At 43.9% G+C, this 23,752-nt stretch overlaps 1 protein-coding gene across 8 annotated transcripts; it reads right to left on the reverse strand.

Annotated features, from left to right (window-relative positions):
• Window positions 1–272: 272 nt before the first annotated feature.
• On the reverse strand, window positions 273–22,745 carry znf395b (zinc finger protein 395b). Of its 8 annotated transcripts, none has more exons than XM_082504349.1 (12): window positions 22,571–22,743; window positions 21,299–21,373; window positions 19,640–19,805; window positions 15,127–15,302; window positions 14,505–14,659; window positions 12,786–12,898; window positions 11,737–11,939; window positions 11,522–11,622; window positions 10,057–10,345; window positions 2,067–2,159; window positions 1,789–1,895; window positions 273–1,134 (listed from the first exon to the last, which is right to left on the reverse strand). In XM_082504349.1, the coding sequence occupies exons 1-12, from the start codon at window positions 22,580–22,582 to the stop codon at window positions 1,023–1,025; spliced, it is 1,602 nt and encodes a 533-aa protein (XP_082360475.1). In that variant the 5' UTR covers window positions 22,583–22,743; the 3' UTR covers window positions 273–1,022. The 8 variants fall into 8 exon arrangements, with proteins under 8 accessions (XP_082360475.1, XP_082360476.1, XP_082360477.1 ...); XM_082504350.1 differs by having other exon boundaries at window positions 10,057–10,342; window positions 22,571–22,742; XM_082504351.1 differs by having other exon boundaries at window positions 14,505–14,617; window positions 22,571–22,737.
• Window positions 22,746–23,752: the final 1,007 nt, after the last annotated feature.

Below are 23,752 nucleotides of genomic sequence, written 5' to 3' on the forward strand. Positions count from 1 at the left end.
AAGTGTTTGTTGTTTCAGCCGTGATTTTGCATATTCATAGATTTTCCCGACGGTGCTGATCGTTTCTGCAGTGTGTGGCTGATTGCAGAGAAGATGCAGGTGTGCACGTGCATTTCTCAAAGAAAGAAATGGGAATTTGTGAACACGCGTACATGTCAGCACATTTTTACCATCACACCATTGTTCTGAGTCTTGTATGGTGGCAAAAGCAATAAAATGTTTGGCATTTCCTTCGTGGACTGTCGTGCAGAACAAGAACAACAGAAAGCAGCTCAAACTCTCAGTGCTTTTTAATGTGTTTGACAATATATTTCCTCTTTTTTTTATTGCTATTGCAAACTCGTTCCCCTCACGCTCGTCCCATTGCCGTGACGGCTTCAAGGAACAGAGCCATTAACACTGGTCGTACGCCAACACACGGGCAGGAAGGAAATCCATTTCATGGAAAGAACTTTTAGCTTATTCTCGTGAGTTTATATTCCAACAAAGTGCCAAAAACATGAAAATAATAATAAAAAAAATATCTGCCCAATTCATGGGCTGAACCAGACGATTAAAATAATTATAATTAAAAAAAAAACGGTATAAAATACTCGTACGTAACTCAGAGCACACAATATAATGTACATCATAACCACTGTGTCACCACTGGAAGAGAAGATCGGAATAACAAAAACAGCCAAGTCTAATAGAGTGGAGCTACAGGAGTAGTAATATGACCTTTGGATAAAGAGTATTGTAGGCTTAGCACATCACGTAGGTCAAAGTCAGTCAACAGTTAGCACCATCGCAGACTTCAGTTTTCAGGATCAAGATACAAAGATACAGAAAAAGTCCAGAAGCATTCCTTTAGGAAAGAAACGAAACAAGTTGAAAGTAAAAAAACACACACATGTAAAACAGCTGATGGCTCTCGGGCCCTGATTTATATTCTCTTTTTGATAAAAGTCTCTTGTTGTAACGCATCCATCCGTCCATCCACGTCTCTCACGCTCTCTCTCTCGCCATGGCCTCGGCTGCTTCTAGTCCGGGAAGCGCTGGCAGGCCTTTTTCCAGCGGCAGGCGGTGCACCACTGATCCTTGCGCTCCACCCCGTACACCTTGCGGCACTTCTTGGCCTCCCCGCGGCCCTTCCTGCAAAGAGAAACGAGTCGCGAGCGTCAGAAAGGCAAAAAAGGGGCAACAAATAAAGACAAAAACTTTTCTAGGCAGGAAGGCCATGGAAATGTGATGTAAGCAGAGGACAGATACTACAATCAACAGAAAAAGCTCCATTTGTAAGCAGCCAAACTGAAAACGTAGGATCAGAAAGTTTCATCACTGGTAAATGGCCTGTATCTGTATAGCGCTTTACTTAGTCCCTGTGGACCCCACAGCGCGTTACACTACTTCCACACATTCACACACTGGTGATGGCAGCTACATTGTAGCCACAGCTGCCCTGGGGCGCACTGACAGAGGCGATCAACATCAATCATCAGTAACAATTTTTAAAGCTCGCCCGACTTAAGCCCCCCGAGCCTTGTCATCCTGTTAAAAAGAAGTTTCTCCTTCACACTGTCGCCGAGTGCTGGCTCATGGGGGTGGTCTGATTGTTGGGGTTTTCTGAACTATTACAGGGTCTTTACTTTACAAAACTAAGTACTACCAGGCAACTGCCCTGATTTGGACATTTATAAATAAAACTGAACTGAACTGAACTAACATGCACATTAGCTTAAAATAGCACTACACACAAAGAAGCCGAGTATTAGAAATGTTTAAATGTTAACATCATGAATGCCTCACCTGAAGGAGCAGTGAGTGCAGGAGGGCGACACACTCATTGGCTGCAGCCTGTTCTGCTGGAGCCATTGTTCTCCGACGCTGACGGACCGACAGCGAGGTTTCACCATCTGAGGACACAACCAAAGCTTAGGCACAACAGCAGCCTCTGGTGGAAGAGTTAGACAGTGTGGCCCCCTGCCCACTATGAGTGCAACAGTATCAAATGTTGGACATGGTAATGCTCCCACCTTACCCTTACTATATGTAAAGACACATGTAAAGGCAGACAAAAGACCCACCGGAGTGTTACTGTGGCTGAGGCCAGGGGTGGAGGCGGTCCAGCCATGACTGCCAGGGCTTCTGGGGGCCACAGACAGGACAGGGCTGCAGGCCTGGGGGACGCAACAAAGGACAGACAGATTCTTCACATGTGCAGGATCTCAAACTGCTTAGTATAAAAAGTTTAATGTTGGGCAGCAGAGTTGAGCAGAAAAGACATGAACACACTACACTACAGCCTATTATCACTTTAATATGGCAGTGTTAGCAAACATATACTTATATGCACATTAAACTGACACACCTACAGTACATTAGGAAATAAATCTACCTGGGTTCTCTATTGGACCTGAGTGACAAGGTTTCAATATTGTAATGTGTATTTATATAAGCTACAACTGTTAACATAGCTAATGTATCTTATTAGCCTACAGTTGCTATTAGCATTTTTACATGTGTAAATTCAGAATAAAAAAGAAACTTAATGGAACAAAGAACCAGGCAAATGTTAGAAATGAATACAACTCTTTCCCCCATGTTAAAGTCCAATATTTACATCCAGTTTAGCTTTTATTTAATATTTACCAATAAAAAACACATAGCTGTTTAGCTAGCTAACATTAATGGCAACAAGATAAGTACTACTGTCATGTAAAGTGAAGGAGAACTGCACAAAATACTGCAGGTTTGTCAATAATAATGCCATCTTACATATTATATCCATCTGTCATTTATTTGGTTTGCTGCTTTGAAAGGGTGAGGACTGGGAGAGTTGGTGGTCATGACGTTAGCAGTTTTACCCATTAGCTTATTCCTCCTGTGTTGTTTTATGGACATGTGACAACCACCACTGCGCTACAAAACCATGACGTTTCCCTCTGCGGCCAATGCAACGCAAATTTTGTGCCGTTCACGCGACTTGGCTGTCAGCGCATTGTGCTCCTTATGTAACGATCAGCATTCGGTCTTTTTCTCTGCTCACGTTTGGCTCTATGAGTGTAAGGAGGATGTTTACAGACGGTAAAACAGACACAGAAGAGAACCACGGTGACTATGAATGATAAAGCGCTCCACACTGCCCTAAAACCTTGTCCCTGTGTCCAATATTAGTTCCGCTTACTTAAATGAGGTTTAAAAATGTTACTGTACGGACCTCTGGACGCCCATCTGGTGTACCTTTCTCGTCCAACATGGTTCCAACCTGAGAACAACCTAATTTTCATCAACTATCTGCAGCTGGTTAGCTTAGTTTAGTTTATGTTAAAGTAGCGTGAAGCCTAGAAACACGGTGGAAACAGCTAGAAAAATCAGGAATTTGTAGCTCCTACTGGGATCAAACCAGAGATATTTCAACTGGAAATGTGTAAAACACTTATGGAGCTACCAGTCCATTAAACCCCAAACTAGCTTTGACCATCACTGTCATAAAGAAGGTAAGTTGACTAACTAGCAGCAACATGTCATGTTCTCTATTATGACAATTCAAGAGAACTTTGGTTGGCTTCCAAACACTTGAGCAGTGTTGCCAACTCCTCAGTAAGGAAAATCGCTATTGGCTGTCCTACAAGTCGCTAAATGACATCATCATCTAATTTGCATAATTGGTCATGCTAATGTAATTGTAACCTATGCTGTTGGAGAGAGAAATAACATCGTGGAAGAAACATAAAGTGAGTAAAAAACGTCCTAAATGCATTTAGAGTTTATTTAGAACTACAAATTAAATTTATTTTAGCAATTATTGTTTTTTAATGTCACAATTCCAACCCTGCTCCTCTATCCAGGTTTGGACCGGCAAAAGTGACCCGAGATAGGCGCTCTGGTGGAGTTACTTTGTGCGTGTGTGTAAGTATTTTTAAACCTTGTGATCCACAAAACAGCATAAGAGTAAAAGAAGAACTGACTGCAGTCAGTGCGGGAGCAGCGGCTTCGCTCATGCGCGGTTCATTTGCAGTTTGGAGGTGTGATCATCTCCTACAGCGGGGGGAGGACTATCCTCCGCCCGTGAGCGCTTTAGCATGAGTGAGGTGCCCACGGCAGCACCGCTGCTTGTTGAGAGTAAGAGCAACACGCCCTTTCACGTCAAAAAGCCGTCATAAATAAGTCTCCAATAACACCAGAAAAAGTCGCCAGATTTGTTGCTAGTCGCTTTTTAGAAAAAAAAAAGTCGTTAAGGGGTCTGAAAAGTCGCTAAATATAGCGACAAAGTCGCTAAGTTGGCAACACTGCACTTGAGTGTAAGCAGGTAATTTTTACACTTGAAACAAGTCCTTACATCAGCTGGGGCGCCAGATAGTTACAAAAATAACCAGTTTGAGACTTTCCCCCATAACGATCAACTAAACTTCCACGTGATAAACCATCTTTTCCGACGAAGCTGCTTCCCACTCCCTCTGGTAAAGCGTCTTTGCATCGCCTCACATCCCACTGAGAGATGGAGGTGGTAGGAAGTATCTGCACGGCTAAATATTATGATGATAATCCACAGCGATAACCCAATCAGTAACAGTGGGAGTGACCACCAGAGAAAAAACAGGCCAGTGTCAGTGGACAGACATGTGGAGCCGCCGGCAGCTGTGACACACAGAAACACAGCATCGACCTGCAGTTCAACCCACTCTCACTCGAGTGTCTGCCTGCATGAAGAAAGACAGATGTGGCACAAACTGACACACTGCCTAACATTACTAAAGCTCTGATTGCTTTTTTAAAAAGGTCTGTTAGGAACATTTTTCAGAATGTGTACATCAGGTTTAAACCACCGCACTTTTGCACTGGGAGATGTTATGTGGTGTTTTTCTGCTTTTTGCAGGCTGGTTAGTCTCATCTCCTTGGGAAAGCGAGCAAGCAGACAGCTTGGTCTCTCACTGTCACAAAGCATCCATTTACAGGCTCGTGGTACAGGGTAAATGCAGGTCAGCAGTGAAATGTGCTGCTTTGTGATGCATAAACAAAGTTGTAGCTCACTGATTCGTTAGAGAGGGGATCTGCTTGGGGGCCTTGGGTAAAGAGGACGTCTGCAACAACACCGTGACCACGGAACACGAGACGCGTGCACAAAAACTGCAGTAAAATGAATTCACGTCCCAGCTGAGCTATTTCGCAGAAGGGGAATCTAGACAGTTGCTTCTGTTTCCACATAGAGCCAGAATTCCTGGAGGCCAGTGGGAAAAAGTGACATTTAGAAGGTGAATTCCAGTGCTCGTGCACTAAATCTGCAGCTGACATTCAATAATTCATGCTAACAAGGACCGCGCTGTCTCCTTACATTGCCCTCAAACAATTTCATTCCCCAGAACGCCGCCTTCTTCTTGTCAACTCCAATTCAGCAAAGAAAACAAGTAATTATTGAAATTATAGCCAGCTGAACAGGTATTTTGTGACAAAACTTACATGACTGGAAGAAAATGCCCTGAAGCTAAACAGAGTCAGAATGATTTCGTTTGAACGGCCTGCAAAGACCATTTACACGACGTCGAGGCATCGAAAAGCAAACGTTTATACTGGGGCCAGCTTCACTGTTACAGGCAGACAGGTATGATTCCCAGTTTTACAACTGGACTCCTCCATCTACAGACGCCAGAGGTGGGAAGTAATGAAGTACAAATACTTTTTTACTCGAGTAGAATTTTCAAGAATCTGTACTTTAGTTGAGTAGTTTTTTCTTCTGACACCATTGAATTTTTACTCCCTGCATTTCTAAAAACATACATATGTTCTTTCTCCTCTTTACATGATACAGCTTTTATCAGTGAGGGTGGGAAAATAAGTCTCCCCTCACTCAGCACTGGAGCACCACAGGGCTGTGCTGTAAGCCTCCTGCTGGACTCACTGCACACCTACGACTGTGTAGCCAAGTCACACCACACCTCCATTTTTAAGTTCGCTGATGACACTGTTGTGGTGGGCCTGATCTCTCATAACGTCGAGAAGGCCTTCCTGGAGGAGATCAGGAACCTGGAGAACAACCTTCTCCTAAACATCAGAAAAACTAAGGAGCTGATTGTGGACTTCAGCACAATGCAGGTGAGAAATTACAAGCCACTATCATCAGTGGAGAGAGTAGACAATTGCAGATACCCGAGTGTTCACATCACACAGGACCTGTCATGGTCACATTAACACTCTGGTGAAGAGAGCCCTGCAGCGTCTGTTGTTCCTCAGACGACTCAGAGACTTCCACTTACCTGAGAAGGTGCTCAAGAACTTCTACTCCTGCACCATCCAAGCATCCTGTCGGGAAATATCTGCACCTGGTATGGGAACAGCACGAAGCAGGACAGACGAGCCTGACCTGGAGTCTATTTACACCAGGGGTGCAGCACCAAAGCCAGGAAAATCATGAAAGACCTCCCCCATCCCAACAATGGACTATTCTGCTCGCATAAGGCCGACGCAGAGAGAAAGAGGAGGAGCTTCTCTCCTCGCTAACCGGCTGTAGGACTGGACTCTACATATCTCTACACACCATTGCACATTCACTGAATAACAACATGTATCTGGTCTGGTCTCTCTCACATCACATCACTGTACACTTAATAACAAATACATGCACTTCAATGATAACCTCGTAACTGTTTTGACTGTTCACTGTCAATCCACTCACTGCTGATTTGCACACCTTAAAGTTTTAACTTGATTTTTCATTTTAGTTTTATTCTGGTCGGGAACTGCACAGCAACAAACTGCACGTTGGACTGCGTATGATCGTTTATGTGACAAATAACATTTGAATTTGAGGTTAGATTTAAAGGTAACAGCTGCTCTTTGACACTTGTTATCTGGACAGAGTGTTACTGTAATCTGATTACTTTTTTCAAGTAACGAGTAAAGTAAGGGACTACTATTGCAAAAACGGTAATTAGATTACCGTTACTTTCCCGTAGGAACACTGCGTTACTAAAACCGTGATTTTTTGCGAGAATGTCTCACGACAGTGACGTAAGCGAGTGCGACGTTAGTGACAGCAGCTGTGTGCAGATCAACAATGGATCATATCTCGAGTGCAGAGAGAGTATGAGCGTGCAGCGTTTAAAGCGTGGAAGTACTGACCTTACTTTGAGTTTGATTCCATAAAAAGTGACAAAAACATTAGTGTCCGCTGTGCGTGGGAAGAAAACGTCTTTTTACAGTGAAAAAACCCCTAAACTTCCAACAAGCACCGAGTAGCTACGACGTAATGGGAAACTCACAGAGAAACCCGCAGATTCTTCCACTGACCGCGGCACACCTGCACCAGGGTAAACCTCCGCCTACCCCACTCCTGCTTTACAGGTGAAAATAGAGCAACAGGACCGCTGAGTCTTTGACTTTATTTATTTTCTGCTGTGTTTTACTTGCATCTATTTGAAAGACTGAGTGTAAACACACAAAATATTTTATTTTATGTGCTGGAATGTGCAGAAAATAGGTTTAAATGTTAAACTAATTTCTTCCAGTCAGAGAATGTTGCAGATAATTAAATTTTTGTTTGATGCATAAAGTTAAAAGATTAAAACTAATAAAACAAGTTTTAAAAAGAGACTTTTCCATTTGATTACATTTATATGATGGATTATGTAGAAAAAGTAGAATTGGCTGAAAGATCTATCACTTTATCACCTACTCAGGTTGTAAATCGTGTTTTTAAAAAGTAACTAAGTAACTAATTACTTTTGAAAATAAGTAATCAGTAAAGTAACGGGATTACTTTTTGGGGGATGTAATCAGTAATTAGTTACTGATTACTTTTTTCAAGTGACTTGACCAACACTGATACTGGAAACCTAAAGGTTAAATTTAATGTCATTTTTAACCACATGTCGTATTTGTGTGTGATGTCTCTGACATCATTGTGGAGACATTTTCACTGCTTTTTTTTTAAACAATATTACTTCATTGAAGTTTGCAGACATCCATTAATGCGCAGCTCTCTTAAGATCCCACCACAGCACTTCAGTTGACTTTGACTGGGCCTTTCAGGAGCCAGAATCTGAGATACTTTAGCAGTAAGGGAACATTTAGTTTTCCCCAAGACTTTATCCACCCCCAGCAATTAATTTATTAACATTAAATAGGAAAATGAACCCATTCTGCTCATTCACAGCTACATATTTTAATTCATGGACTCTACTAGAGCAGCTTTGATTTATAGTTCATAATAATTCTTATTTCATTAACACCTTGGTTAAAAAAATGTTTTTTTAGCTAGTCTCTGATTGGCTGCCCCTCATAAACAGAAGATTTGAACTGTGGGTGGGTGGAGCTTCAGCACCCAGGTCATATTGGACCATACTGACAACCATATTGGGGATATGGCGTCTTACTAACATTAGAGCCACGAGCAGAAACTGAACTGAGCGTTCTGACATGCTCGTACGTACACTGATGTCATTATCTGAGACTTTCAACGATTTACGATTTTAACAACATCCATCCATTCGCTTCCGCTTATCCTTTTCAGGGTCGCGGGGGCGCTGGAGCCTATCCCAGCTGTCATAGGGCAAAAGGCGGGGTACACCCTGGACAGGTCGCCAGTCTGTCGCAGGGCCAACACACAGGGACAGACAACCATTCACACTCACATTGACACCTAGTGGCAATTTGGATTATCCAATTACCGTATTTTCACAACCATAAGGCGCACTTAAAAGTCTTAGATTTTCTTCAAAAAGTGCGGCGCGCCCTATAGCGCAGTGCGCCCTGTGTGTTGTAAGGAGGACGTAGTAGAGAACACCATGAGAACGCTAAAGGGTGAAGTGTGTGCGTTGACTTTATTGCACATACCTGTATAAAAGAACAGGTATGTGCGTTATGCAGGACATCGTTGTTTTAACAACCCTGAAAATGGCAAAGAGACACGCTTACGAAGCACAGTTTAAACTGAAGGCCATCAGCTACGCGGAGGAACATGGAAATCGAGCAGCGGCGAGAGAATTTAAGATTAATGAATCGATGGTTCGCAAGTGGAGGAAGCTGGAAAACAAGCTCCGGCAGGTCAAGAAGACGCAGCTGAGTTTCCGCGGACATAAGGCGATCATCGAGCAAAGAACGAGCGGGAGAAGCGTTTCGACGGTCACCATTCGGCTAAAAGCAGTTTCACTTTCACTTTTTATGAAACGGTGCCATTTTTCCATCCGGACCAGGACTACGGTAGCGCAGCAACTTCCAGCGGATTATAAGGAAAAGCTGGCCATCTTCCGCTCCTACTGCAGCAAACACATCGGCGACAAACACATCCAGCGATGGATGACCGATGGAGACCACAGTTTAACCAAGAGTGGAAACCAGCGCCGGGCGAGTTACGCCACAATTTGCCAATGGATTGTAGATGCTTGGGCTAACATGTCTGCTGGCACTGTTGTTCGAGCTTTCGCGAAAGCCGGCATCATTTCCGAGGAGCCGCACGGCACGGAAAGTGACTCTGACAGTGAAGAAAGTGAACTTGGCATGTTTGATGGAGATTTAGCGCAGCTGTTCAATTCAGACACAGAGGATGAGGACTTCGATGGGTTTGATTGATGATAAAAATGTGAGTACCAAACTTTGTTTTGCTCCTGCTTTATTTTTAAATACGCACACTTGTATGCTTGTGTGTTGTTGATGATGACGATTACTGGTAATAAAAATGTGAGTAAGGTACCGAACTCAGGTTTGCTCCCGCTTTATTTTTAAATACGCATACGGTACTTGTATGCGCCCTATGATCCAGTGCGCCTTATGTGTGTGTTAAATACAGTAATGGCACACATAACTGAGACTGCGCCTTTTAGCACAGTGCGTCTTATGGTCGTGAAAATACGGTAACCTATCCCCACAAGTTGCATGTCTTTGGACGGTGGGAGGAAGCCGGAGTACCCGGAGAGAACCCACGCAAACACGGGGAGAACATGCAAACTCCACACAGAAAGACCTGATGGTGGAATTGAACTCAGGACCTTCTTGCTGTGCGGCAACAGTGCTAACCACCGTGCATGTTTAACAACATGTATGGGTGAAAATAAAGATGGAGAGCAACAGTGCTCCACCCACCTGATAGAGGTGCTCCGAGTGAATCTGCCAGAAGCTGCTGGGGGCCGACTGGCTGAGCTGACTGGGCCTGCTCAGGCCTGGCCCAGAGCTGGAGTTGGACCTGGGTCTGTGAGCTGGGAGGAGCTCTGAGCCTGGAGGAGAACCACAGGACGCCCAGCTGAGATGAGAGGACGAGGCCTGGCCCAGAGCCTGCTGGGCTGGAGCTGGACCGGAGCTGGGATCGACAGTGTCACAGGATATCTTGGTGTAGTAGAAGTCCTCCTCTCGCTGGGACTGGTCTGACCCACTGCTGTGCATGTGTGGCAGGGACACACCAGTGGACACACCAGTGGACACACAGAGAAAAAGAGTGAGTTGTGTGTTTGCAGAGTTGGTGAGAGCAGCACTTACTACAGCCCAGACTGAAAAGCTCCCTTCCCCTAAGCGAGCAGAGCTCTTCCACAACCTGAAAATTTTATTCCCTCCTGTTTTTTTAATGTTGTTTTGAAGCTGAGAAATGTTCCAGAAGGCCGACCCGTCTGGTTTCGAATTTGGCTCAGACTCCCAGCGAACACCTGAAAAACATCAACTTCCGCGTGTCCTTAAAGTGACCAATTAATACTTGGTCCCTATTTTTAGTGGATTCCTAACTTTATATGATACGGCATATAAAGCATCATATAAAGTATTTTTGGCCATTTGTGCAATGACAGGAATATTTTACTGCTTCCAGCTGCTCCCAACATCATAAAGAAAACAACAGGGAAAAAAAACACGGCATCATCACCAAGAATGGAAAAAATAAAGAATATTCTAAATACACATATTTACACAGTATTGTTCAACCATGAAATAATTGTGGGAAAATTCACATTTTTTGGAAATGGAGCGTTTAGTGAAGTGATGCAATTTTAAATAGAAAGATGAAATATTAATTTGGAATAATATATGAACATGGAGCCTCATGCTACAGTCTGAGGATGAACGTCCAATCCGATTGGCCAGGAACAAGCGTGTGTGCAGTTATTCTCCCCACAGATATTTTATTTTAATTTCGACCACTGTCTGCGAGTGGGAGGGTCACAATTACACCGCATGGACTAAATGAAACACATTGTGCGCACATAGCATGTACGTGATTGTGTGACTGCTCTTACTTATTGCTGTGTTTCTGTACAGTCGCGGTGTGTTTTCGCCTGAACGCACACTGTGATTAGCTGAAAGCAACACCTTTGTTCATTCTGATTATAATAATAGATAATTAAGATACGTTCTTGTTTTTGCACACATTTGTGTCAAATCAGGCTCCACAGCCTCGGTTGCCTCGCCGAGGTTCATCCTGAGCCAGGAAAAAACTTTCAGTGCCCCTCCCCACCTGAGCCCTCATTTTTTGTTATTTTTTTTAATCTACTTTAAGCAAAATTGTTCCCACATCTCTGCTAAGAGTGACTGTAGATGCATGAAAAGGTTCAAAGTGCCAGCTCACCCCAGATGCAGCACACGGATGTGTCTTTTTATGCCGACTGAAGACGTGAGGACTTTGCCACAGCTGGGCCACAGGCATCTGTACACACTTCTGACGGAGCTCTGCGGGAGGAAGAGCGCAGACGGAGGGTGAGCGCGCACAGACACATGTCCAAACTGCAGAAAGGCTGTGTTGATTATAGCGGCTTCTTCAGTTTTCCCGGAGCAGCTGTGCACCTTTGGTTTTTTGGCAGCGAGCTCCTCCCCCTGCTCCAGCTCCATGTGCAAGCCTTCGTCGGGGCTGCTGTCCATCTCGGTGACGGACGGCGAGGGCGCCGGGCTGACGTTGCCGTGGTCCCAGCTCCAGTAGCCGCTGCTGCCGCTGTCTGAGAGCTCGCCTCCGCCGCACTCCATGTCAGCGGGTGAGGATGATGAGCCAGCTAGAGGAAGGTAGAACCGTGTCTCGTGAGCCAAAGAAAGCCTCGAGTTTGTCACAGAGCTGAGGGAAACGGACTCCCGCATTAAATCGGTGTCTATCAATTTAAACCCTCTGGTTTAAATATCAAATATTCTCTGTTGCTTTTTGGGATGAAAACAGCTTCTGGTGCTGTGTCCCCTCTGCCGTCCTACAGTGAACAGCAGGCCTCCTGTGCTGCTGCCAGGCCTGTTTTCAGCATCTGTTTACTCCCTCCTTCCTGCTCTGTTCCCTCTTCACACATATTTTGTTTATTGCTCTGCCAAAACATTAAAAATAGCAGGTAATGTTTATCAAGCTAATAAACGCTGAGTGAATAACACACATGGATTGGAGCTGGAGTTTCTTTGTGTCACAGTTGAACAGCAGCTGTGTGTGAAACAGCTGTTTGGGCATCGAGCTTTAAGGAGTTCCTCCATCAACTCCTGTTCTCGATTCTTATCGTCAGATCTGTGCTCTACAACATCTCTGTTACAGCAAATATTATAAAAGTTAGTTGAGTTATAAACTATTAATAGTTTACTCCATGCCGTGTCAAACTGCTGACCACCTACTGGACCAAAGTCCACATTATTATAACTGAAGACTGGACAAATAAAACCTGTTTATTTTCTATAAAGCTTTATACAGTCACAGCTCTGCTAAAACCTTTAATGAAGTGCGTGCCATATATGTTCACCTCTTCCTGTTAAAAGGAAGTTTTTCCTTCCCACTGTCACCAAGTGCTTGTTGACTGATTGCTGAGGTGACTGCTATTGTGACTTGGTGCTATATAATTAAAATGAATATTTATGGTTGAGGAGATACAGACCAGGTCCAGGATCTGTTTGTGGAGAGCTCTGAACCACGGGGCTGCAGGACAGACTGGTCAGGACCATGGCTGCCATGATCTCATCCATCTCCACCGACTCCGGGCTGCGAAAGCTAAAGATAACATGCAGAAATATTCCGGTAAAAATCAGGTCCGCCCTCACATTCGCTGACCAAGCAGCAACATCTGAAACCTGGAACCAACAAATGCAGTTCCTCTACTGGCCACTTGAGGCCGTCTCAAACGAGTCTGTCCCCATAGAGTCCCATATTAAAAGGCTCAGTTTTACTGCAGACACAAACGTGTAGGCTTTAGCCCGTATGGATAGTTTCCCTCTTCATAACAACAACACAGGGGTCAAAACTGAATGCTGGTCACAGGTAGCTATAGGTGACCTGCTGCCCTCGGCCATTTTTATGCTTTTGCTGCCTTTAGGAGCCTTTTTAATGAAAACATACTAGGGCTGCCACAAACGATTATTTTGATAGTCGACTAATCACCGATTATTTTTGCGATTAGTCGACTAATCAGATCATCATCCATTGGACGTAAAACGTACAGCTTACTGCACCAGCAGCATCTGCTCTTATATAACTATCATTAGCTTACAGCTTTAAGTGTTTCAGGTCTGTGCTAACTAACAATAAAGACAAGATGATAGTTTATTAAATTTTAATGACATTTGCAGATTGTTTCGGTGAAGTTTAATAAACTCCTTGCTATCTAAAATATAACAGGACACCGGAGTAAATTCTGGAGCATCTCACACTTCTGATAATCAGCTGTCTGCTTGACGTTTATTCAGCTGTGTAAAAACTATAACTTTAATCTCAGCCAAACCGATTTACTCAGGAACAAATAAAATACTGAAAAAAGCCAAACAATAACATTGTTAAGTTATCTAAGTGACTTATATATCATGTTTAACCTGAGTAGTGAAAGACGGCGGTGGGTTTGAAAACAATTTGCCGGGAGTCCGGTGTTCTCACGGCTCTAGTTAGCCTAGCCCCCGGCTAGCTATCGAGCTAGTGGGTAACAGACGTCTCCGAAAACGTCGGAGCGCTTTTGAAAATATGCGGTGTCTTGATAAGCTGAGCAGATATTTGAGGTTTACACAGCTACATTCTCGCCTGAAAATATGTTAAACGTTTATTTTGTGACCCAGAAAGAATAATAAGAGTAACATTAAAACTAACTAGCTGCCGCCATTGTTGGAAACTGAGCTGGGCCGCGCTATGAATTCTGGGACACAGCTTCTTCTTCTTCGGGGTTTAACGGCAGCTGGCATCCTTGTACATGCAGTGCTGCCATCTTCTGTTTCAGTCCGTTATTACACTCTTAAATCCTGCTACTTATTCCTGCGTCTTTTGGGATCTTACAAAGCTTCAAACGACACGTCGACTATTAAATCAGTCGTCGACGATTTTGATAGTCGACTAATCGTGGCAGCCCTAAAACACACACGTCTGTGCTCGAGCTTCTTTCAGCCACTGACATTCTGTTGTTTATCATCAGACTGCTGCTAACCACTTAGTAGTCTGAGGTGCAGTTTGCTAATCAAATGTGTTAGCATTAGATGCTAACTTAGCACGTACAGTAACTTGTGCCTCCCAAAACAAAGAAACAAATCCACAACACGGCTAACACTGAGCTTTCAGTAAAGGGTGACATCATCTTTTCTATATGCACACGTACAGTCTATGCCTCGCTGTGCCTCACCTGTATGGCGCCTGCGCGGTGACGAGGTGCATTGTGGGTCCCACTGGCAGCGGAGCAGCCAGGTTGCTCTTGTAACGGCCGCTCTCAGCCTGGACGCAGCTCTGTCCGTACACCTTCAAAGCGAGGCAATGACACAGTGAGTTCCTCGTTCCAGCCTGGAAAAGTTGTCCATTTAGTGTCTCACCCTGGTTCAACAGAAATCGTCCACTCAGCTCGTCAGTGGACGCTGACACAACAGACAAAACACTGTTCAGGCCTTATACGGGTTAAGCTGTTTACATGCGTCTGCGGTACCCTGCTCCTGAGCCCCACTGTGGCCATGAATAAAGCAGTTAAGAGAATATTTCCTGTCCATCTGTGGCGTCCTGCTCGCAGACGGCATAATCTGCCAGTGAAACAGCGTGCAAGGAAGTGGCTGCCAGCCTCTGACCAGGCAGTGCATTACATCTAACACAGTGGAAAGAAATAATGATCGCATCAAGTTCTTTCTCAGTTTGGGTTTGAACTTTGGGACGCGTACCTTTGTGCTTATTGTGGTTCTAATGTGCTCAAAATGCCATGTAAGCCTGAATTTCACACACTGACACAACAGAATACATGTCATCTCTGTCAGGCTTCTCACCAGAGCGTGTTGCACGCCAGGCCCGTTGCTGCCCTGCTTTGTCTTAGAGACGCATGCCTGCCGTCCCACTGGGCAGGCCGCCGTCCCGTCTGGCCCCGCTCCAGCTCTGTCCTCGGGTCCCGTAGCTGCCATTGGTGCTGCCGCGCACACTGAGGGACTCACAGTGTGACACCTCCCTACACACAGGACGCCGAATGAAAATATGTCACAGCGTTATTCAGCTTCCCACAGCCACGCAGCTAAAGTGCACCTCGGCGATGTCGGACTGTGACGTTACATAAAACTTCACCACAAACAAACATCCTTCGGTAACTTTGGTCGTAATTTCTGCCCAGCTTCCCTCTTAAAAGGATTAAATGATGAAGGCTATTTTCATCCAAGGAGAATATGCTCGCGGTGAACCACGGCATCAAATGACAAATATGCTCGGTCAATAAATACGGGGATGTAAACAGACGGCAGCTTTGCTGACGAGTGACTGTTGGCAAACACTCGTTCCATCTTGCATCTCTGCGCCTCACAGTGCAGCGCAACAACACCACAGGAGATTTGAAAAGGATTGCAGGGATCTGAAGGGAACACAGACTTGAGTGGATTTCGATCTGATCGCAGTCTTGCTGGAGTTTTGCTGTCTACTCCGATAAAGTAGGAAACTCATGACGCCTTATAGAGACCTAATTTGGCATTTGGGTAGATTCAGTGTGGCCTGTAGCCCACAGAGGGTGGGGGCAATGCTGCATTCAGTAAACGCAGGAATAATCCAGATATTTTGGCGACTTTGCAGTGGATTCACAGTGTTTCTGTGTGTTTTGGTGCTTTTTGACAAAGTCAATGACCCAAATTTTCTAAAGAGTGCATTTTGGAGTACATTCATGCTTACATCAATAACAATGCAAAAAATCTAAACTATATGTATAAAAGATCAGAAACAACATGGATTACTGCTTTATAAGAAAGCCCTCCACAAAGCCAGAACATCTTACTATTCATCACCGATTGAAGAAAATAAGAACAACCCCAGGTTTCTCTTCAGCTCTGTAGCCAGGCTGACAAACAGTCAGAGCTCTTTTGAGCCAACCATCCCTTTAACGTTAACTAGTAATGACTTCATGAACTTCTTCACAAATAAAATTTTTATCATTAGAGAAAAAATTACCAGTAATCATCCCACAGATGTAATATTATCTACAGCTACTCTTAGTACCATTGATGTTAAGTTAGACTCTTTTTCTCCAATTGATCTTTCTGAGTTAACTTCAATAATTACTTCCTCCAAACCATCAACGTGTCTTTTAGACCCCATTCCTACAAAACTGCTCAAAGAAGTCCTGCCATTAATTAATGCTTCGATCTTAAATATGATCAACCTATCTCTAATAATCAGCTATGTACCACAGGCCTTCAAGCTGGCTGTAGTTAAACCTTTACTCAAAAAGCATCTCTAGACCCAGCAGTCTTAGCTAATTATAGGCCAATCTCCAACCTTCCTTTCATATCAAACATCCTTGAAAGAGTAGTTGTCAAACAGCTAACAGATCATCTGCAGAGGTTTATTTGAAGAGTTTCAGTCAGGTTTCAGAGCTCATCACAGCACAGAAACAGCTTTAGTGAAGGTTACAAATGATCTTCTTATGGCCTCTGACAGTGGACTCATCTCTGTGCTTCTCCTGCTAGACCTCAGTGCAGCGTTTGATACTGTTGACCATAATATCCTATTAGAGCGATTAGAACATGCTGTAGGTATTACAGGTACTGTGCTGCAGTGGTTTGTATCATATCTATCTAATAGACTCCAGTTTGTGCATGTAAATGGAGAGTCCTCTTCACACACTGAGGTTAATTATGGAGTTCCACAGGGTTCAGTGCTAGGACCAATTCTGTTTACATTATACATGCTTCCCTTAGGCAGCATCATCAGAAGACATAGCATACATTTACACTGCTATGCTGATGACACCCAGCTCTATCTGTCCATGAAGCCAGATAACACACACCAATGAGTTAAACTGCAGGAATGTCTTAAAGACATAAAGACCTGGATGGCCGCTAACTTTCTGCTTCTTAATTCAGATCAAACTGAGGTTATTGTACTCGGCCCTGAAAAGCTTAGAAATATGGTCTCTAACCAGATTCTTACTCTGGATGGCATTACCTTGGCCTCCAGTAACGCTGTGAGGAACCTTGGAGTCATTTTTGACCAGGACATGTCCTTCAATGCACATATTAAACAAATATGTAAGACTGCTTTCTTCCATTTGCGCAACATCTCTAAAGTTAGAAATATCCTGTCTCAGAGTGACGCTGAAAAACTAGTTCATGCATTTATTACTTCCAGGCTGGACGACTGTAATTCATTATTATCAGGAAGTCCTAAAAACTCCCTGAAAAGCCTTCAGCTGATCCAAAATGCTGCAGCAAGAGTCCTGACAGGGACTAGAAAGAGAGAGCAGATTTCTCCTGTTTTGGCTTCCTGTTAAATCCAGAATTCAAAATCCTGCTCCTCACATACAAGGTCTTAAATAATCAGGCCCCATCTTATCTTAATGACCTTGTAGTACCATATCAGCCTATTAGAGCACTTCGCTCTCGCTCTGCAGGCCTACTTGTTGTTCCTAGAGTATTTAAAAGTAGAATGGGAGGCAGAGCCTTCAGTTTTCAGGCCCCTCTTCTGTGGAACCAGCTTCCAGTTTGGATTCAGGAGACAGACACTATCTCTTCTTTCAAGATTAGGCTTAAAACTTTCCTTTTTGCTAAAGCATATAGTTAGGGCTGGACCAGGTGACCCTGAATCCTCCCTTAGTTATGCTGCAATAGACATAGGCTGCCGGGGGATTCCCATGATGCATTGAGTTTTTCCTTTCCAGTCACCTTTCTCGCTCACTATGTATTAACAGACCTCTCTGCATTGAATCATATCTGTTATTAACCTCTGTCTCTCTTCCACAGCATGTCTTTATCCTGTCTTCCTTCTCTCACCCCAACCAATCACAGCAGATGGCCCCGTCCGCCCGGTTCTGCCGGAGGTTTCTTCCTGTTAAAAGGGAGTTTTTCCTTCCCACTGTCGCCAAAGTGCTTGCTCATAGGGGGTCATATGATGGTTGGGTTTTCTTTGTATCTATTATTGTACGATCTACTGTACAATATAAAGCGCCTTGAGGCGACTTTTGTTGTGAGTTGGCGCTGTATAAATAAAATTGAATTGAATTACTCCGTGATTCAGACTTTTTTCACAGCACTAAATGTTGGGGCGGACTATGGGCAGAAATCTGTGCCACCAGAAACTGAATTTGAATAAGTTAAATTTGAATTTGAATTGCTCGGATTGAATCTGAATTGTAACTGGGCCACATCTGACCCACGCAACACTCAGCAGTGCGATAACTGAACCATGAGAGCCAAAGGTTCCCAGACTGAGGTGCAAAAGTGTCACCTGGTTCTGTTATTGCTTTTCAGATGAACATGTTAAGCTTTTAGCTTATTAGGATCAAATATTCATATACAGAAGCTGGTGGCAACTTTCTTATTTGAGATATATGAACTGGTATAAAAGAAGAAGAAACAAGCAAAACAACGTACAATAATAACATAAAAGAAGCGGTGCTTAAACGGTATACAGTTTCATCATGCATCATATTTCACTGTATCAAAAAGAAATTCTTGAATTATTTAAAGAACTGGATATTTCTTTATTCACTTGCATGTAAAAGTTATTTACTGCTTAGAAACCTGCACCAAAGGGATTCTGCGGGGACACGAATCATTTCTCCCATTCTTTTCTGTGCACCCAAACGCAGCACAAAGCCCGATTTCCCCCACCTTCCCACCAATCAGCGCCAAGTTTCAGTAGTAAACAAGCGGCACCGTGTGGGAGTGCCGCCGCCGCTGATTGGCTGAGCCGGGGCTTTCAGGAACACACCCCCGTTCCAACAACGTGTTCAGACACGAGTTTCGCCGGGAGGGACTGAGCCGGACCACAGAGCACAGCCGAGATTAAACTCGTTTCCAACGCAAAGTCACGTAAAAGCACGGCGTGATGATCCTGGTTACACGCGAGACATTTGGTGCAGCCATGAATTTCAGGCTGGAACGCACAAACAGTGACGTGAAAACAACAACACGCCAAAAACACAATAAATGAGGCCATTTCTGCAGTCGTATTAAGTTCGTGTAGTTTCCACGCATTATATTGCAAGGCAGTAAAACCTTAAAAACCCCGGGCGCGTGCAGCCGCACGCAAACGACGCTAACGCCGCAGATGGAACAACAGACGCGCTTCCAGCTGAACGTGTCGCCTATTTGGGACTAAAAAAGATGCGTCATAGAAAAACAAGTCGCATTTTATGATCCCGCAATTACACGACTGATCTCCACCCGGCAACGCAGACTGGAATCCGGAGAGACCCCCCTCCCCCTCCCGCGGCTTACCCGGTGCACACACACAAAACTGTATGTTGGCTGTTTTCTGCAGAGCAAAACAGCCTCTCCGCTTCTAAAAACAGCGCGTTTTACTCACTCCGTCGGGGGGAAGTCCTCCGCTCAGAGCTGCAGCTGCGGGTCGTCGCTGCCTGGTAGTCCTGCCGCTCGCCGGGCTCGTCGGTCTGCCGGAGGAAAGGGGGGTTGGGTCGGTCGGATACGTGCCTACGTGTGTCTGCTCGGTGGACCAATGCCGGGGGTGACAGCTGGGCAAGAGCGCAGAGATATGAGCCTGCAGCGCGCCGTGCACAAAAGGATGATCTAGGTGAGGGGTTACCAGAGCATCATCATCGTCATCATCCAATCTCTCTCTGTCTGTCTGTCTGTCCGGAGCACACAAATCTGCTGCGTCTCAACATGAGCACCACAAACGGATCCCGTCCTTAAAAATGTTTTTTTTTTTTTAAAAATCAATTATAGTCGACTTTTATGTAATTACTCTGCACTGTACCAAGATGCAAATCTTAAATATCAAAAAATGATGATTATATATTCCATAAACCAGGAGGTCACACAGGCAGACTATCTGTTATCAATCAGTTGTGTCAAACATATGGCCCGCGGGCCGTATCCGGACCAGCAAAGACTCCACTGGAAGGCTTTGCAGAGATTGACAAACACTGTTCACTATTCACGTGTTTGCAGGAGACAGTGTTGCCAGGTCAGGGTTTGAAAGGGTCCCATCACTTTTAAGTAACTCTTCATTTCATGTAGAGGCCCAGAGTCAGTTATAATTACAGTTATGTGGAAAAGCCGAGCCGTCACACGGCATCGATTTGTAAATGATTGGTTAAATACACGTTACATGTCCAAGATGTGAATTTTAGATTTATTTTTTTTAAACAAGCACATCTTTTGTCTTTTATTGATCCGACCCACTTAGGATGAAATGGTGCTGCATGTGGCCCATGAACTAAAATGTCTCCATATGGATGTTGTGTTTGGATCGTAGCTGCTATGATTCCACGCTGGACGTGTAGCACAGCCCAGTGATCAGATCCCCCACTAACTGTTTAATCAAATGAAAGAAGCTGAAAATGCACGCAGCGTATCGGCCACCAGCTTCACACGACAAAGTGCCTGGATACAGATCAAACAGGACTTACATGTGTGTTTTAAGCGTGTGCTGCAGATCCCCTTGCCTTTGTGTGTGTGTGTGTGTGATTGTTTCTGCGTGTTTGAGAGGCCGGATTAGTGTCGGCTGTCTGCACCCTCTCCACCAGACATCCAGTCAGCAGGGATTTTAGGGTCTGAGCGCCTACACTGTCACAGAGAGAGTAACCCAATCCTATAGTCCCAATATGATTCCTAAACCACACAGAATTCCTTCCCCGCTTTATTTCAGCCACTAATGCCACTGTGTTCCCTTCAAAGGCCGCTGGCAACTGCCTCTCCTGGTTAGGGAGATTAAAACAGACGAACAGTGCCAGGTTACATAGCAGGACCTACTGAGTGAACAATTAGAGCAGCAGGATTTTAACACTGTGCTGCTGTGCAATAGATAATCTAAGAGTTGTAGTCAGGCAGAAAACGTAGGAATCAGTAGGTGGTAGCAGAGTCTGCAAACTGGTTGAAATATCAGGTCATCCCAAAATGAGACATCCTCTATTTAACACAATGGTAGCAGACAATGAAGGCTACTTCTGCCATGCTAGCAGATGAAAATGCCAACACTCTGATGCTGTAATGTTTACCATACCTGCCATCTTCCTTTTTTGGCCGTCAGATTAAAATCCAGAGGTGACAGGGCTTTCTCCATCGCCGCTCCGAGACTCTGAAACAGTTCTCCCTCTTTTATAAAATCCTCTTCCTCTTTGGAAATCTTCAAATCAAATTTGATGACCTACCTTTTTCTCTCCTACCTACCTCTCTGACACCATTCAGTTTTAGTGATTCTGGTCTTTTATCTCATTGGATGATGTATGCATGTGTATATGTATACACATATTTTATGTTCTTGTGCATATGTGCATGTACATATATATTTCTACAAACAAGTGTATATGAGAGTATATATATATATATATATATATATATATATATATATATATATATATATATTAATATTAGGGGTGCAACGATACACAAATTTCACGGTTCGGTTCGATACTTTGGTGTCACAGTTCGATATTTTTTCGATACAAAAAAATGTTCATGCTTTTTTAATTTGTCATTTATTAATTATTATTAATTATAAATATATTTTAACTCAAAAGTACAGTTTTTAAATTGAATGTTGCTGAAACAACAAAGTAATAAAAAATAATCTATCTGATGGAGGAATCACTCATCTTTGGAAAAGAGTTTATTACAGAGAAATGGCTCTTTCAAAATAAAAGCTATACTATACGCTTCTTCTGGGCTATATTCTCAGCAGCATATTAAACATATCAGGTCCCCATAAGGAGAATCCTGTGCTAACGGCTGTCTAAATGACTCGGGTAAAGTTTGTAGCATGCGTGCTTGTTGTTTTTGTCTGCTTCCACTTGTCTTTGCACTAGGACAGTGGTTCTTAACCTTGTTGGAGGTACCGAACCCCACCAGCTTCATATGCGCATTCACTGAACCCCTCTTTAGTGAAAAATAAAATGTGATTTTTTTTACTGGTGCACAAAATGAGCCATGCATGTCATGGCGGAGGCTCTGCCGAACCCCTGAGACTGAGTCACTGAACCCCTAGGGTTCGATCGAACCCAGGTTAAGAACCACTGCACTAGGATGATGTCGGAGTAAATGTGCAGTCATATTCATTGTGTTCCCACTAGTGCTGTCAGTGTTAATCTGAAATGACGTTAACGCCACAACACGGCAAATCTCCGTTAACGAGCTACCGCGGATCGCCCCGTGCGTGGGGCTGGACGGCCAACATGTTAACGAGCTAACTGCGCTAACACACTAGCTCCCACCATGTAATTGAGCATTGCGTGGCACATCCAACATACTGTTTTACTTTAGTCCATGACGCGCTTACCTTCAGGGTCATACGTCACATGAAAACCAAAATAGTTCCAAAGACCAGATCTGAATGAGGGTGGGGGAGGTTCAATTTGCCATGTTGCAACGAGCTTAGCTTCTGTCTCGCTAGCTTGCGCTGGGCTCAGTGGATCTGCGCTCGACAGTGCAGCCTAGGCGGAGTAGTCAAGCGCAGATTCACTGAGCGCTCAACACAGACAGCATCGTCAGAAGGAAAGTTGATCAAATAAATTAAAAATGTTGTATTGTTCGATACATATGCGTATCGAACCGAAAGCACTGTATCGAACGGTTCAATATCGATACGAGTATCGTTGCACCCCTAATATATATATATATATATATATATATATATATATATATATATACACACACATATACATATATATGTCTTACAATGTTTTTTATCTTATCTATTTCAATTCTTTTGTATTGGATTATATTATCCCTCCGTGCAGCACTTTGGCCGACACTTGATGTCTTTTAAATGTGCTATATGAATAAAACTGACTTGACAGATTGCTAATATTTTGTAAATGATTGTATTTTAAATCTTCTGATCGTAAATTATGCGCTGAGGATTGCACCGGTGGCCTGGCCTGTCACATGGAATGTTTTAAAAATGCACCCTGCTGCACAAAGAAGCCACACCCCCACCTGTGCCTGCTCCACGGAGCCGTGGCCAAAGAGAGCGAGAATTACAGAGGTGATGATATATGAGATGTAGCTCTGTATCTCTGACGCTCCACCCAAGTCCCCACACCAGGGTGAGTGATGCACATAATAAACGGCATATTAGAACTACATTGTAAACACAGGCTCAGCTGCTCAGTCCTATTGCATGCTGAAGCATTGTATGAAGCATGGCGACTTGATTTACAACACAGTAATGAACACTTTTGAGAAACGTCACAAAACTAAAGAATGTAATAAAAAATCAAACTCTGGGGTTGAAATTTTGAATATTCAAGTATCTCCAGGAAGGGTTAAGGAGCATGCATGCAGGAAAAGACTAGCAGCAATGTGCCAGGATGGCACAGTGATACATGCCATTGGAAGAAGGTTTGCCATGTCTCACAGCAAGAGTGTGGACAAGATAGCAATAGATGGGCCATTACATGAGTGGTCACAGCTGTAGAAAGGCATCAACCCAGGAACATGATCAGTAACTACTCCTTTG

This window comes from Aulonocara stuartgranti (assembly GCF_965226115.1).
Source record: "Aulonocara stuartgranti genome assembly, chromosome: 15".
Lineage (NCBI taxonomy): Eukaryota > Metazoa > Chordata > Actinopteri > Cichliformes > Cichlidae > Aulonocara > Aulonocara stuartgranti.

What these genes read in the sequence shown, in the direction of transcription:
- znf395b (XM_082504349.1), bottom strand. An exon ending in GAGGACTTCCCCCCGACGGA is followed by an intron (nt 15,303 to 19,639) that starts GTGAGTAAAACG and finishes TCCTGTGTGTAG; the next exon opens with GGAGGTGTCACACTGTGAGT. An exon ending in ACTCGGAGCACCTCTATCAG is followed by an intron (nt 2,160 to 10,056) that starts GTGGGTGGAGCA and finishes TGCGTCCCCCAG; the next exon opens with GCCTGCAGCCCTGTCCTGTC.